At 37.5% G+C, this 16,012-nt stretch overlaps 1 protein-coding gene across 1 annotated transcript in view; it reads left to right on the top strand.

The window, feature by feature from the left end:
- Positions 1 to 16,012, top strand: part of ST3GAL6 (ST3 beta-galactoside alpha-2,3-sialyltransferase 6) — a gene marked incomplete in the record, with an annotated part of 48,028 nt that overhangs the window by 29,355 nt on the left and 2,661 nt on the right. The window contains 7 exon segments of the mRNA XM_015820814.1: positions 2,298 to 2,397; positions 7,178 to 7,237; positions 10,044 to 10,147; positions 10,979 to 11,042; positions 11,849 to 11,944; positions 12,425 to 12,614; positions 15,993 to 16,012. Coding sequence (XP_015676300.1) covers positions 2,298 to 2,397; positions 7,178 to 7,237; positions 10,044 to 10,147; positions 10,979 to 11,042; positions 11,849 to 11,944; positions 12,425 to 12,614; positions 15,993 to 16,012 — 634 coding nt within the window.

Here is a 16,012-nt window from a genome sequence, read left to right as displayed (position 1 = left end):
TATTATTATTATTATTATTATTATTATTATTATTATTATATTACAGTACTAAAGTTTCCTTCCCATTTTAGGAAGTTTATACTCTTTTATTCCGACCCCACCCCGCCTTAAACAAAACAAAACAAAAAACCTGTTCCCTTTTACCCACGGCTTCAACATTAGTTACTTTCTCTTTTTATTTGGACATTTGTGTACTGAATGTATCTCGTGTTTCTTTCTTTCTATTGCCACTAGCATAAGCTGTTCTGCTTTTAATCCTCTTAGTCTATTCTAGCATTCTCAATACTCATACCAGTACCTTTCCATTAAATAGTGAAATTAATTCAAATCTTGGTTGGGATAACTGTAGTATCTACAGATTATTGTCACTACTGTAGTTACATCATTCTTGTAGTTGAATTTTTTTTGTTTTCTCCTTTTCCTGCTCTTTCAAATGGGAAAAAAACCCTACATTTTCTTATTATTTTTAGTCTATTGCAGTATGAGTATCAATTACTACACAATTTTTCTATTCATTTTCTGTTATCTGAGACATGACTGTATGAATGTTTTATTAAATGAGACATGTTATATTGCACATGCTTGATAATTAATCTTTCTGTTTCATTATTTATCCAAGAATACTTCTTTTCATATTGCTTCTTTATAGAGTGGAGATCCACCTGTGGCAATACAAATATAAGACCATCCCTCACTAGGTTCTTTGTACAGATAGTCCTCAGTTAATGATCATAATTGAGGCCATTGCTATGCGATGTGGTTTTAAAACACAAAAAAAATCACATACCATGTTAACTTAAGATGGCAGATCTGGCAATTCTGATTGTAGTCATTAACCAAATCATGGCAATCACATGATCACAGAATAACTAACCATTGTAAGTGTTGCAACCGTAGGTCGATTGCCAAGATTGTTCACAAAAAGATACAACATAGCTGACATAATTAATGACTCAAATACTTTGCAAAGATTCTTACCTTTTTCCTACATTAGATTAAAAGAATCTTAGAACAATGCATATAACATGCTTTTGATAGTCAAGAGTGCTACAAAAACACTGAGTATGATTATAATTTGATTCTCACAGAATCAAAAAATAGTCAAAACAGCGGCTGCAACTCAGTAGTTAAAGACCTACCTTCTTTATTACATTGCAACATAGGTAAAACACAATTATAATGCTATCTTGGCTTTTTTTAGCCTCCCAGATATCCCTGAATCCTGAAAAATTTTCTAAGTGTTAACATATTTAAGAAATTAATTCTAAGATAGGATGCTTAAATCCATAGAGTAAGTAGAAATGTGAAAAAGGTGTTTCTGTGTTAAAAGATGTCCATGGATGATTATGGGATATGATAATATGCTGTGCTTGAACTGTGATGTTCATTAGTTAATATCTGATGGGCCCAAGTCAAGGAAGCCTTCTGTTACAACTTTGTTACTTGGCGAGAGCAATATTTTGGCCTTTTGAAGAAGGAAATTATCTTGTTTTCCTTGATCTTCTGTGTTTCAGGTACATTCAGCCTTCTTTTAATTAATTTCCCCTTTCTGATTATGTTAAATAACAGACTTATTCTTTGAGTTTATCTGAAACAGATTGACCGTAAATGTGATGGACAAGCAAACTATGCAAGATAGAAAGCCATCTTAATAGAATAGTATTCTGATCCCAACAACAGAATATGCGGAGCTCTGTTACTAAGATGCTGTAATAGTGAATATGTGTGGGTATGTTTATTTCATAATCAAAGCATTGAGGATGGAGGAAGACAATAATTTAAAATAATTTTAGCAAACATATAAATTCCAAATGTTCTAAGGAAATTCTAAACTATGTTTATTAAGAATATATAGTTATAGTTTGATAGCCATATAAGTCACAAATACATAATAGATCCCTTCCCGTACTTTCATTTTTCTTTGTATTTTGTATTTTGATAAACTAATAAAAAATTTGGAACTTGAAAAAAAATACATAATAGATCAACAGTGTGTTCGGGGTCATAGCCTCCCCCCCCCCCGGTGAGAAAATTCATTTTAAAAAAAGTGTTTGATTTAAAATCTCAGTAACTATAACTGGCACAGCATAGTCATAATCAAAGCGTAAATAAACACCATTATATATGGAAACCCTATAGAAATAAAGATTATTTGCTTATGCTTGAAAGTCTGAGAAAGGAATTATTCATCCAATAAATAACTAGTGAATAGTATAAATTAAGAGTTGTTTTCTACTGTATTCATGCCCACAATTAACTTTTAGAGATAAAAGCCTCATTTAATATTTGTGTTTCAGGCATGCTGGTCATGAAACAGATCTTATTCATGATTCTCCTGGGTGCTGGAGTGATGTATGCTGTATTACACAGCAACCTGTGGAAGACCAACAGCTTGGGGTAATGTCAATATATTCCTAGATAAGCCATCTTTTCCTTTGTCCTGATTATTTGTACACGTGGCTAAACTGTGTGAAAGACTTCTGTAATCCCTGTGACATTCAGGAGCTAGAAAGCAGGTTGCTATGTTTAGGAAGCAAAGCTGTTGGAAGGGTAGAACAAAAATGAAATGCAACTTAGTGCAGAATTACTGCTGTCCTAAGTGCAAAGTGTTTGCAGGTCAAGAAGACGAACCTTGAACAATTGATTGGTTCAAAGCACAACAAGGCCATATATTCTTACCCTGCTTATTTAAGTTATGTACAGAGTACATCATGTAAAATGCCGGAGGAATCGCAAGCCAGAATTAAGATTGTTGAGGTTATTAATAACCTCAGATATGCAGATGATATACTTTAATGGCAGAAAGTGAAGAGGAACTAAAAACCCTCTTGATGACAGTAAAGGAGGAGAGTGCAAAAGTTGGCTTGAAAGTAAACATTAAAAAACTAAGATCATGGTATCAAGTCACTTCACTTCCTGGCAAGTATAAAGGGAAGAAACAGTTAACAGATTTTATTTTGGGGGGACTCCAAGATCAGTGCAGATGGCAATTTGCAGTGATGAAATTAAAAGAAGCTTGCTTCTTGGGAAAAAAGCTATGGCAGATCTAGAGAGCCTATTAAAAAGCAGATACATCACCTCGCTGACAAAGGTCCATACAGTCAGGGTTATGGTTTTCCCAGGAATAATGTATGACTATGAGAGTTGGCCTGTAAGGAAAGCTGAGCGCTAAAGAATTGATACTTTCAAATTGTGATGCTGGAGAAGACTTTTGAGAGTCCCTTAGACTAAAAATAAATTAAATCAGTTATCCTAAAGGAAATCAACCCTGATTGTTCTTTTGAAGATCAGATACTGAAGGTGAAGTTCAAATACTTTGACCACTTAATAACGAGAGGACACATTGGAAAAGACCCCGATGTTGAGAAAGATTGAAGGCATAAGGAAAAGGGGATGGCAGAGGATGAGATGGTTAGCTAGTGTCATTGACCCAATGAACATGAATTTGGACAAACTCTGGGAGGACAGTGGAGGACATGAGGGCCTGGCATGCTATGGTCCATGGGTTGTGAAGAGTTGGACATGACTTAGCCGTAAACAACATTGTTTTGCCACAGTAGATTCAGGGACTAGGAGGCAATGAACATACAAATGAAAGGAAAGCTAAAGTGATTTATTAAATAAATTAATGGAAATCAAAAGTTCTAGTTAAAAAAATGTAAACAAGAATGATGTGGAACTAAAAATAACTATAGATCCCTTCTGCTGCCAAGTACAGATAGTCCTTGACTTACAACAGTTCATTTAGTGACCATTCAAAGTTACAATGGCACTGAAAAAAAGGCTTATGACCATTTTTACACTTAGGTGGTTGCACCATCCCCATGGTCACATGATCAAAATTCAGATGCTTGGCGAGTGGTTCATATTTATGATGCTTGTAGTGTTCTGGGCTCATGTTATCAGCTTTTGTGACCTGACAAGCAAAGTCAATGGAGAATCCAGATTCACTTAACAACCATGTTACTAACTTAACAAATGCAATAATTCACTTAGCAACTATGGCAAGGAAACGGGCAGACTCACTTAACAAATGTTTCACCCAGCAGCATAAATTTGGGAGTCAATTGTGGTTGTAACTTGAGGACTACCTATACTCCTTTCTCAATGACACAAACCCCAAGGCTCATAGATAGTTATCCCCTTCCAGGAGCTTTTGTAGGCTAGAGGGGCTGTGTAATATGAAACTGCCTTTGGACCTCAAAAAGTCTCTGAAACACCAGGGTTTGTCTCAATATGCCAGACAGCTGAAACGCCAGCATGGATGCTTGTGAGTAAACTAAATGGGGGAATGCATTGATCCCATATCCTGTCATGTTTCTGGGGCTTTAAACTTTTACAGCCCTTTATGGGAAAAAAGCATGAGCTTAGCTTTGTTGAATTGGGGGTTGGGAGGTGTTCCTGCCTTGCTGCAGCTGCTTTCCCCAAGCGCAGACAGCAACTCCATTCCCTCACAATTCCTTATATTTGCTTATCAGGTGCTAGATAGTACCAACTCAAAGATTTTCCTCCTCCTTTCAGGTGCCTGACTTTGACAGGAACACCTTTTAGAAATGAATGACATTTTATTTGGTTTATATAGTTACCCAATTTGTAAAAGCAACTCTGGGTGGCTTACAAAGATAAGGGTATTAAAAACAAAACAAAACAAATATCCAGAAGAGAAAAACAGTAACAATATCCAAGGCCGGACGTTGCATATTCTATTCAATATGCATTGAACATTCAACATTTCTAGACGGGCTGATCCCACACTCTGACCAATATCCCTGAAAACAGGTCTTCAGGGCCTTCTGGAATGCCATTAGAGTTGGGACCATCTGGATATTAGAGGAAATGGTGTTCCACAGGGAAAGCACTGTGACAGAAAAGGCATGCTTCCTGTGTCTCACCAAGGAACCGAAATGTCCAGTTCTGCCAGATCTTATGGGACCAGCAGAGGCAATTGGAAACGGGAAGCTCCACAGATATCTCAGTCTTGTACTTGGAAGAATTTTATAGGTGATAACCAGTCCCTTGAATTGTACCAGAAGTCTTTAGAGAGTGGGTACATCTCCCAAAGTAGTAGAGTTATGTCAGCATACTGAGCTGCACCCAGTGTATAAGATGGATTTGGGCAAAACTGCATTTCTTATGGTCCAGTTATTCACTGGTAACCATGAGATTCTCTTGCACTGCCCCCTGCCATAGAGTGCTGGGACCTATTAAATTGGTCCACCCTTGGTGACTTATGGTCCCAGATGTGTTCCAGAGAGAGCTGGGAGTTGTTCCTGATGGTCTGCTGTATGGTCTAAATGAGGCTTGGCCTTGATCATCACTTGGCATAAGAGGGTGGCAAAGCTTTCAATTGGTTTGCACCCCTGCAACTGCTTTCCTCCTATGGGTTCTCATCACTCTTCATGGTTTATAAAATAGTTGAGGCAAAGGAAATGGGAGAAGAACCATCTAGAGTGTTACTGGAGATCAGTGAAGGATGAACTCAGTTGAACATGGGTTAGAACTGCCTTGGACTTGAGGTCAGGACCGTGAAGCATAAGTACTTCTTCATCCTTATTGTGTTTGCAGATAGCTGTCTGCTGGCTCTGTTTAACCTAAGCCGTCTTGGGTAGAGGGCACTTGTAGATTTACCTGCACAGATATGCAGAGGAATTTGCAAGGCATCTATCAGACAAAATTGCTTGGATTCATTCCCAGGTAGAGGTCAGCCTTGGTGGAGGTCCTGTGGAGATACTTTGGTCATAGTCTTCCATGTTATTTGGGAATGGTTTGAAGCTGTGAGCCTAAGGAACTGGACAGGTACCTTACAGTTGTGAGCTTGGCCACTTGCTCTTTATATCCATGTCTCTCCTGACTAGCTAAGGATGCCCAGGAAGTGACATGTGGTTGAGTTCTGGTGGTAGCGAACTCTTCCTAGAGAGGGGATTGTTTCTTCGCCTCTTAAAGAGGTGTTGGTTTGTCCCCTTTGCAAGATGCCATTGCTAGCTAATCTTCATCCAGCATCCAACCTCCCTTTCTTAGGGAAAATGATAGAAAAAGTGGCTGCACAGCAGTTTCAGCAGATCATGAATGAAGTTGTCTAGGATCTGTCCTTTCCCCAGGTTTCAGAGGAGCATTGTATGCCCAACTTTCCCACCTGGCCAAGTAGAAGGCATGCTGTGAAAGTTAGGATGTAGTGGTGAACTCCTGACTTTATATATTTTTCCTTGGTCCTATCTGATGATGCTGAGACTTTTAATAATGGCTTTATTTTTACTTGAGGGATTTTTTGTCATTAGCCACTTGGGGCCTCCAGGAATGAGTAGCAGGCAAGTATAGTAAATAAACATTATAGCTCCAGTTGTAGACTAATTTCATTTTTTGAGTCTTCTAGGACCATTGGATTATGTGGTATATAAATAAATACTTTAAAATAAAAACTTTTAAATAATATCACCAAGGGTATCGAAACATAGGCCGGATTGTTTTCTATCAGAGATGCTTTAGCACAGTGGTTCTCAACCTGTGGGTCGGGACCCCATTTGGGGTCGATCGACCATTTCACGGGGGTCGCCAAGCAAGGCTGTCCGCCATTTTTTTTGTCCGCCATTTTTTCCCCTTTTTCCGGCGGGTGCCTTACCTCCCTTGGGCTGGGCCAGCTGGTGGTCGGCCTGCTCCGTCTTTGCCGCTTGCCAGCTACGCCTCGGCTGGCGCAGGGGGCGGAACCACGCATGCGCGGCACTCCTGGGCAGGGAAGTCCTCGACTTACGACCGGTTGGGTAGTCCTCGGCTTACGACCGGTTTAGTCCTCGACTTGCGACCGGTTTAGTCCTCGACTTACGACCGGTTTAGTCCTCGACTTACGACCGGTTGGGGTCGCGGCATTAAAAAGGTTGAGAACCACTGCTTTAGCAAATCCTGCCCCTGAGTTAGAATAGATGATTTCTACAGTCCTTTCCAACTTGATGATTATTAATTTTAAGTATAATTTTTCCTACCGAAATCATTGCTAGATATACTTGGTGTAACCTAAGAGAAATAAGTAGAATTGTTTGTAACTGGCAATTTGCTCTTTATATTTTACCAATGGAATTACCTATTTCTCAAAAGCATTAGCAGGTTAAACTATCAAATTTTATATAAAATGGAATCATCAACTTCTGTCAGTCTATTTTAATATAATCTCTTCTTCCTTTTCTAGATTGTCCCCTCTGGATAGAAAACATTGCAGTTTCAAAAGCAATGTTTCTACTTTCATAAAGTGAGTAAGAAAAGAAAATGATGAAAATATTTAGATTAGTGATAGGGCTACATTCCCCTGAAGAACAAGCTCAGAACCGTCCACATGACCCTTATCAAGTCAGAGAGAATTTAAATTCAATTGCCTACTAATGAAGACTTATCCAAAGGCACAGCAACTTAAAATTCTAGAGCAGGGGTCTCGAAACGTGATAATTTAAAGTCTTGTGGACTTCAACTCCCAGAATTGCCCAGTCAGCAGGTTTGGAGATCCCTGGTCTAGAGTATAGATTACTATAATCTAAAAAAGCACCAATATCAATTGAACTGTGCCATGCCTAAACCAATATAATACTGACAGAGAACATTCCAAGTGCATTTTTGGCAGAAATGGCTACAAGAATCTCTTTTGTCATTAGAAATAAGGTTTGAATATGTAACTGCTAGATTTAACTTCTGACTTTCACTAGTATAAATGTTTTTACATCCGCAGGCTTTTCTCACCTGTAGGAGTGCATTTTTAATTTATTTTTTTAATTGATAATTTTGTTTATGCATTTCCAAAATGCAAATTGTTGAGAAGGGGGTGTGTGGGGGGGAATTCTTAGGATTTCAGATAGCAAATCTTTTCTGTCTTCCTGAAGATATGGGACATCAAATGTTACCCTTTGTGCATATAAAGCAAATGTTCTAATTTTACTATTGGGCTTGATTGGGATAGGGCTGGGGTAGGGCTTTCTATGTCATATTACTTAAAGTGGGTGTGTTATCTCTTACTATTTATATTGCTACTACTGTACTGAAATATTTTATTTCCAAATGAATTTGCTTTTTCATTAAATGCAGATTTAAATTGCAAATATGTGTCAAGTGTACTATGAAATAAAAAACATAGAAGGTTAGTTTGATAGTTGTGCCATTGTTCTATTAGCAGCTGTAAAATTCAGGGTGAAAAGACATCAGTGTCAGAGAATCAATTTCAGGAGAGAAGTTCTAATTCTATATAAGTGATATAATAACATATTTTTCCACAAAATGCCTACTCTTCTTCAAAGTGAATGGACCATCTGTTTAGAAATATAATTTCAAATATGGGTTCTAATAAACACAAATAAGCAGTGACAAAAAATATGTTTTGAAATCTGATTTATTACCTTAGACATGTGTATAGTATGTACATTAAAAGTTCTGATGAAATGTAAGTTTCTAAATATTTCTATAATTTTACAAACTGAATTTTGCAGAATAAAAATGTCCTAATACTGAAGGGCTAATACTGCAAAAAGAGCCACCAATACTGGCAATTGCATACATTTGGTCAACTCCTTAAATAGTTAAAGAAGCCAGACATGCCCCAGATATACTCTTAACTCTACCCCTTAATCCTAAATCTTTGTGCACATTATTTATCATGGGTATATCATAATGTATTATTGGGAATGGGACAACTTGTCTTGGCCAATTTGCTGCAGCCAACTCACCATGGCCAACTTGCCATGGGACAACTCACTGTGGAACAATTCAACAATTCCATTTAATTATATAAAATAAATAAAGTTGTCCCGTGGCGAGTTGGTCATGGTGAATTGTCATAGACCCCATATTATTACATCTGCTTATTGCAAACATAAGGTGTACTGAAATAAGATATAATACTTCATCTTTTAAATAAATCAAATAAACACATGTTCACAATTTTAGCATTGTTTTCATTGAATATATTTATCTTGAAGTTGTAGTTATTTACTTAACGTATATTGAAGCCTCCATGGACTTCTTACTCTATTACTTTGTGTTAAAGTAGGAAACTGTTTGGAAAATGCTTACTTCGTTGTATATTGGGTGTTCCCTATTCTGAAAAAACAATTTTTAAAATTTTTTGTGAAGTCACCAACTTCCCAAATAACTGACATAGTTACTGATAGAACAACAATGTTCTAAAAGTCCATCTTCAGTTTATAGAAATAAAGCTATTTTATAGTTGTATCCAACCTATAAGAGCTAGTTTGGTGAAGTAGTTAAGGTACAGACTAGAAATCAGGAGACAGTGTGTTCTAGTTCTGCATTAGTCATGAAACGTGACCTTGGAAGTCATTCTCAGTTCCAGGAAGAAGACAGTAGCAAACCACTTGTCATTGCTTTCTTGGTGATCTTGCCAAGATAACTGCAGAGACTAATCCAGGCAGTCATAATGATTGAAATGCATATGTGTATATACATTATCTGAGGGCCAGAGATAAAGTAGCTGGTCTGGTTGTAGATATATTTCACATTGTACATCTGAGGATGTAAACAAACTGCTTACAAGTGTGGGGCATTTCATATGCTTCATTCATGAATCTGTTTGTCTTGAAAGTGGAAATAATGAATTCTTAATTTGTACAATTGACCAGAACAAGTATTATCCAGGAGCTGGTGTACTATTTTTGAGCAAATTCTTAGAGCAGGCAGTATGTTCATGTGAGGGTCTGTTTCATTATACTGAAATCCTAATAAGATGCCTGGCCATCTTACTCGTCACATTTCATTAGACAGTATGAATATCAGAGAAAATGCCTTTTCAATTTTCACCCTATATTTCTGGAATAAGTCTTTCAAAAATGTGTCTGTGTTCTTACAGAAAATCTTAATTTAGTTGTTATTTCAGTAATTTTTTGTATTTATGTCTCTCAAAAATATATTACAATTGTTATTTACCTTTTTTGCCTTTTTGGGTTGTTTAATTATTATATTAAATTAAGAGTTTAATTGGTGAGAAATAGGGTAGTCTGAAAAACAGCGTAAAGTAACCACATAAATACAAATAGGCATTTTTCCCTTCTCTTTAGGATGGATAATTTATGTCCTTTCTTGTGCAAAAGTAATTTTTTTGATATATCTGCAAGTCGTGGAAGTAATAAGTTTGAACTACCTTATGGAGTGAAGCATGCAGGTAAGTAAATGTTGGTATGTTAATGGTACATGGGAAAATACCCACGCCCTCAGTCCATGGAAAAATTGCCAAAAAAGTTGGGAACCTCTGCATATACCATTATATAATACAAACAGCATATGGTTAAGCTTCAATTATGTAAGATGTGTTCTTTGTTTTATTCAGTGGCATAGTGTTTTCAGAAGTGTTACATAGAAATAGAATGAAACATAAATGAACAATATGCCTTGGCAGTAAAATTAGAAGATGCAGGATCTGCTTTCTTGTACTCTCTTCATTTGTAATACTGGGTAAGGCCTTCCTATATCTGTATACTGTATATTGAGCGTTAACCATATGTATCTGAACAAGACCATTATCGCAACACTGAGAACTTGCACATATTGAGAACAGTTCTTATAGTTCTGTAGCAAATGCTTCTACTAAATATATTTGAGTAGCAGATCAAACTCGCTGAGAAGGGGATAAAATGTTTAGAATGTGTTTAGTCTGATTGTAATTATATGTTTAGGAATGTAATTAAATATCTAGAGATTATTCTGCTTCAGTCTTTTATATGACTCAATGAGAGTTGCCTCAGGATAACATTCTTATTGTTGAATGTGGTGCTTAAATTCTGCTTGCAAGCCATGTTCATGCAGGTACCTAGATTGAGGTGGCCTTATTTTTTGTTAGGTCTAAAAATCCAAAAGAAAGTTCCTGCACAGAAATCTGTTCTGCATGCGCTTTAGTTTTACAGCAACAATAAATTATACTCAAATCAATTATGCTAAATGTTGTTGGGACAATAAAATGCTGGTTCTTTTTTTAAATAAAATGTTTCTGTTACAGAAACCTATTTTCAACAAGCACTTTCAAAACTTGAAAGCTGTGACCTGTTCCCGGAAGATGAGAGGTGAAGATTGTATCTTTTATCTGATATTAGAGAGCTTTGTAAGAAAATCCATGCATCTTATGATATAATACTGCTTTTCGTATTTCTTAATAGAATTCTAATAGCAGATTTTTTTTCATTAATAGAAGCATTGTTTTGATGCTTTTGACAGTTCTTGAGTTGATAGTATAACCAGTGAAACTTAAATTGATGACATAATTGAAAACTACTTATTTTATGGTTTATGGGGCTTTCCAAATCTGCAGACTTCTCTTTTCTTTGGCGGTCTTTCTTATATAATGTCTCTTCCTTCTCTCTATATGAATTAAGTGACATGAAACTGTAATTTTAAAAGTAGCAAATTTTTGCCTATCATCTTTATCTATTGTGCAAGATGAACAAAAATCTAAAATGAAATAAAATGGATCTTGTGATTGCACATCTTTTGCAGCTCAAACAAAGTGTCCTATGTCTGTTTTCCATTTCCTTTTTGCTGTAGTTTAACTGAAAAGTAGCTTTGGAAACTGTGCTTACAAATGAAACTGTGCTTACAAACTGTGCTTACAAATGAGAAACTGTCAGGAATGATGTTGGTTGGGGAGCTCTGCCTCCTGCTTAAAAACCCATTTCAAATCCAGTAGACTTAACCTGCAGCAGTAGGTTGATTTTTAGAGAGTATTCCTTTGTCTCCTTCCTCATCTTCAGGGCATCTGAATATGAACACTGATGGTAATATTTTCAGTGGATTATATTTAACATCGCTCTTCTGTTTGTAAAGACACATTTATTGTATAATGCTTAATAGATGTGTTCTTATCCTTCTGCAGCTCATCCTGTAAAAAATGTATTGTGGTTGGCAATGGAGGAATTCTTCGAAACAAAAACCTGGGTCAAAAAATTGATTCTTACGATGTGATAATTAGGTAAAGAAATTTTCTGTTGTGAAACCAAGTATTTTGTCATTAGCTTTCTTATGGGTACCATCATCATCCTGATGATTATGGGTATAGGCCCCTATAATTATGAGGAAAAGAGGCAGAAAATGGCACACTGATATATAGCATAAGGCAATGCATACAGATAGACCCCAATTAACACCTACTCAGTTTTGAGGGGGATTTGGGTTTTTCTATGTCTCTTGACAGATTTTTCTCACAGGAAGTGCTCCTGAAAATAACAGCAAAAGTTTCCAGCAGTTGAGTTAAAGCATGTAACCTAATATTATTTCAATCAAACCTCCCTGTTGTCATATTGCATCTATTATGTATTTAGAGGTGAAATCTACATATATGCAGCCTTAACCAATATTAGAACAAATTCTGCTTTTGAATGCACTGTCTTGAAGTTGTACTTCAGAAATAAAAATGGGATTTTTCATAACTATTAATATTTTTCTTCAACAGAATGAATAATGGACCTGTTATAGGCTATGAAGATGATGTTGGAAGGAGAACAACATTCCGACTTTTCTATCCAGAGTCAATTTTTTCAGATCCACTTCACTACGATCCTAAAACTATTGCAGTTTTTATTGTCTTCAAGCACCATGACTTAAAATGGCTTTCAAATCTATTAAGTGGCCACAATATAATGGTAAGTTGTGTGTGGTAACAATGTGTCTAATTTTTCTCTTGTTTCTCCTTACCAGAAAGCTTGTGAATATACTGCTGTGTACAATCATGGGGAATTGTCCTAAGTAAGAATGATCTCTTTTAGGTTGGTATTTTTGGAATATATTTTTGATCTTCCCTTCAAATTTATATCTATAAATTGGCCAGCAAGTTCAGGATTTTTTATTTCAATTTTTTTTTTTGCATTAATTAAACATACTCTTTGTGACACATAGATGAAATTACTGAGTTAAACAAAAACATAGTGTATAATATTGATAATGTACCCCAAATAAAATAGTAATAACTCTTACAGACTATATTAATTAATATTATAAAAATCCACTTACAGTGTAAGAATATTTTTTTTAAAAGGTGGGGAGAGGGAGAAAAAAAATGACTGGATTGTTCATAAACAAGGTAACTTTGAACAAATCAATTTGATGTAATGGTTAAGGTGTTGGATTAGAAACTGGGAGAGCAAGAGTTCAAGTTCTCTGCTAGCCAAAGAAGCTGGTTGGATGGACTTTCAACCCATCTTGCAGAGTTGTTGTTAGGGAAAAAATAAGTGGGGATATTATGTATGCCACTTTGAGTTGAATAAAATAGAAATGGGGTATAAATCTAATAATAAACTGTAGAACATTTGAGCAGATTCGTTAAAAAATCCCCTTTTTTGCCTCTGTTGAAAGCAGGGTGCTTCAGATATTAATAAATTGCTTTTGTGCTAGATTGTGAGTTATATCAGAATTAATGTTACTAGAAATATTTTTTTGGAAATCCAAAGATTTATACTGTGGATAATTTTTATACTAGAAGGGAGTTAGCTGGATCTGGCAGAATGGTGTTATGTGTCTTTGAAGGAGTAGCCTCAGAGCTAAGATGGAAATTTAGAGTTTAAACAAGAAGTAGGAAGGAGGTTGGTGATTCACCCAGCTTGAGTTTGAGTAGGCCAATCCTGAGGCTAAGTCTCATATTTTCTTCCTTTACAATGGCACGTTTTCTTATGTTATGGAAGTATGCAGTGGTGGGATTCAAATAATTTAACAACCGGTTATCTGCCCTAATGACCATTTTAAGTATAAAACCGATATACTGAGAGGTAGTTTATTATTCCATATATTTAATACTTAAATAAGAACAATAAAAGAAGTACACACAACTAGATTATGTTACCTGTTTTCCCGAAAGTAAGACTGGGTCTTATATATTTTTTTTAACCAAAAGACCCATTAGATCTTATTTTGTGGGGATGTCTTACATTATAGTAGGTGGCAAGCGTGCGGGGGCACCCACCAGGAGAAGGGGGTGAATCTGAGAAATCAGAATGGAATAGTGGCCTTAAAGGATTTGTTCCTTTGATGAGGTTCTCTGAATTCCTGGTATTTGGGGTACTTTTGATTTTTCTGGTGTTGGAAGATCACAGTGTTGAGCTGAGGTATCCTGCTGATAATAGAGAAGAATTACAGGTGGCTTTTTCAAAAGGCAACTGAACCTTTTTTTCCTTGAAGACATTTCACTTCTCATCCAAGAAGCTTCTTCAGTCAGCTTCTTTGGGGCAATCATGACATAGGTGACTGAGAATCATCATAGACATAGAAAAGACCTAGGTGGCCTAGCTGCTGAAGGACTGGAGTCACTTGGTTGGTTTTGAAATGATGAGCATCAGCAATGTTCTGCGCGAGACAAAATTGCCTGAATTGAACCACCCCTTGTAGCGAGAGGACAAAGTGCAGGGGCATCAGTGACATAGTACTTTAATGGGATAGTGAGTCCTTCCAGTGAACACTCCAAGATTGATTTCTATATGGGTTATAGTGAGTTGTTGAGTGTTTGGAGAAGTTGATTGATTGGGATGTATGGAGTCCCATTTAATTTTTGTATAAATGCTGTGTAGAAGCACCATTATGAGTTTAATGATGGGATTTAGAGACATAAATTTCCCAATTGTAGTAGGTTGTAAGAGATACTGGGCAGATTCTATATTTAGGGGAAAACTGCCAATTTGAGGATTTTTTTAATTGATACTTGATTATACTTCTTAGGGAAGTTTCCCAGCTTTTCTGAAAAATCTGAAGATTTTTTTCTCAATTTTGTAGAATTCCAAGATTAGAAATGGTTAATGAAAAACCATATTGCTAACTTGTTTTCCCATTTAAAAAGTTCATTATCATCCATTTCCTTAATGTAATCAGGGTATGTTCTCAAACATAAAGAGATGCAGAAAACAAGTAACTTTTATGACTACTGCATCTTTTTTCAGAACTTCTTTTGTTTGTGGGACTGCCCACGGCGGTGGAGAAGCGTGTCAGAGCTGGACAGCTTGCCCCACTGACCACTGAACAGATGCCCTCCCTTCCCAAAGCATTTCTATGCTAACCTTGTGCCACAAACAAAAGAAGTTTGCCAAAATGGATCCCGGGCTGCAATGTGTGCTGCAATGGAGAGACGGGAAGTGGAGCAGGCAGTGCAAGGGAAGGAGGAGCAGGGAGAAGAAAGAGGAAAAGTGGCTGAGTGAGAAGCGCTGACGAAAACAGCAGAGTCCATGTGCCTGCCTGCCACATGCTAACCCCGCGTTAGCCATGCTCTCCATGGTAAGCTGCAGCTGATCCGAGGCATGGAGAGCATGGCTGACGGGTGAACGTGTAGCAGGCGCACACACTGTTTTCAGCAGTGATTCGATGCCAGGATGGCCCCGCTTCTCACTCTGCCGCTTTCCCTCTTTCTACTCCCCGCTCCACCTTCCCTTACGCCTGCTGCTCCACTTCCCGTCTCTCCATTGCAGCACACATTGCAGCCTGGGATCCACTTTGGCAATGACAGGGTTTGGGGGATGGTAAATCCCCATTCGTGGCGTGCCTGCTGACCAATCGCCATGCCATCTCTTGGGAGGGCACCGAAAAAAGCCTCGGGCGTGTCTGCCATGCTCTCCACGACAATCTGCAGCTGACCCGAGGTATCTGGCCAGGCACTGAAGCACCGCCGAAAACAGCAGAATCTGCGCACCTGCTGCACACTCACCTGTCAGCTGTGCTCTCCACGCCTCGGATCACTGCAGCACACTGTGGAGAGCATGGCTGATGCAGGCAAGGCAAGTGTGCACACAGACTGCACTGTTTCCTGTGCCTGGCCGGCTGCCTCAGGTCAGCTGCTATGCACCGTGGAAAGCATGGGGGACGCGCGGTGAGCACGAGGCAGGTGTGCATACAAACTCCGCTTTTTTCAAGTGCCATTTTAACAATCGGTTCACCGAACTCAAGAGAAAGTAGGTAATGGTTCTGCCAAACTGGTGCGAACCGGCTGAATCCCACCACTGGAAGTATGACTTTAACCTATTAAAGGCACCTTTTTTGTTCCATAGGCAACTGATGTCTTCTGGAA

The sequence above is a fragment of the Protobothrops mucrosquamatus genome, unplaced genomic scaffold, assembly GCF_001527695.2.
Source record: "Protobothrops mucrosquamatus isolate PMUCROS unplaced genomic scaffold, P.Mucros_1.0 scaffold1186, whole genome shotgun sequence".
In the NCBI taxonomy this organism is placed as follows: Eukaryota; Metazoa; Chordata; class Lepidosauria; order Squamata; family Viperidae; genus Protobothrops; species Protobothrops mucrosquamatus.
The sequence above is the reverse complement of the archived record's forward strand: the minus strand, read 5'-3'. Positions and strand labels throughout refer to the sequence as shown.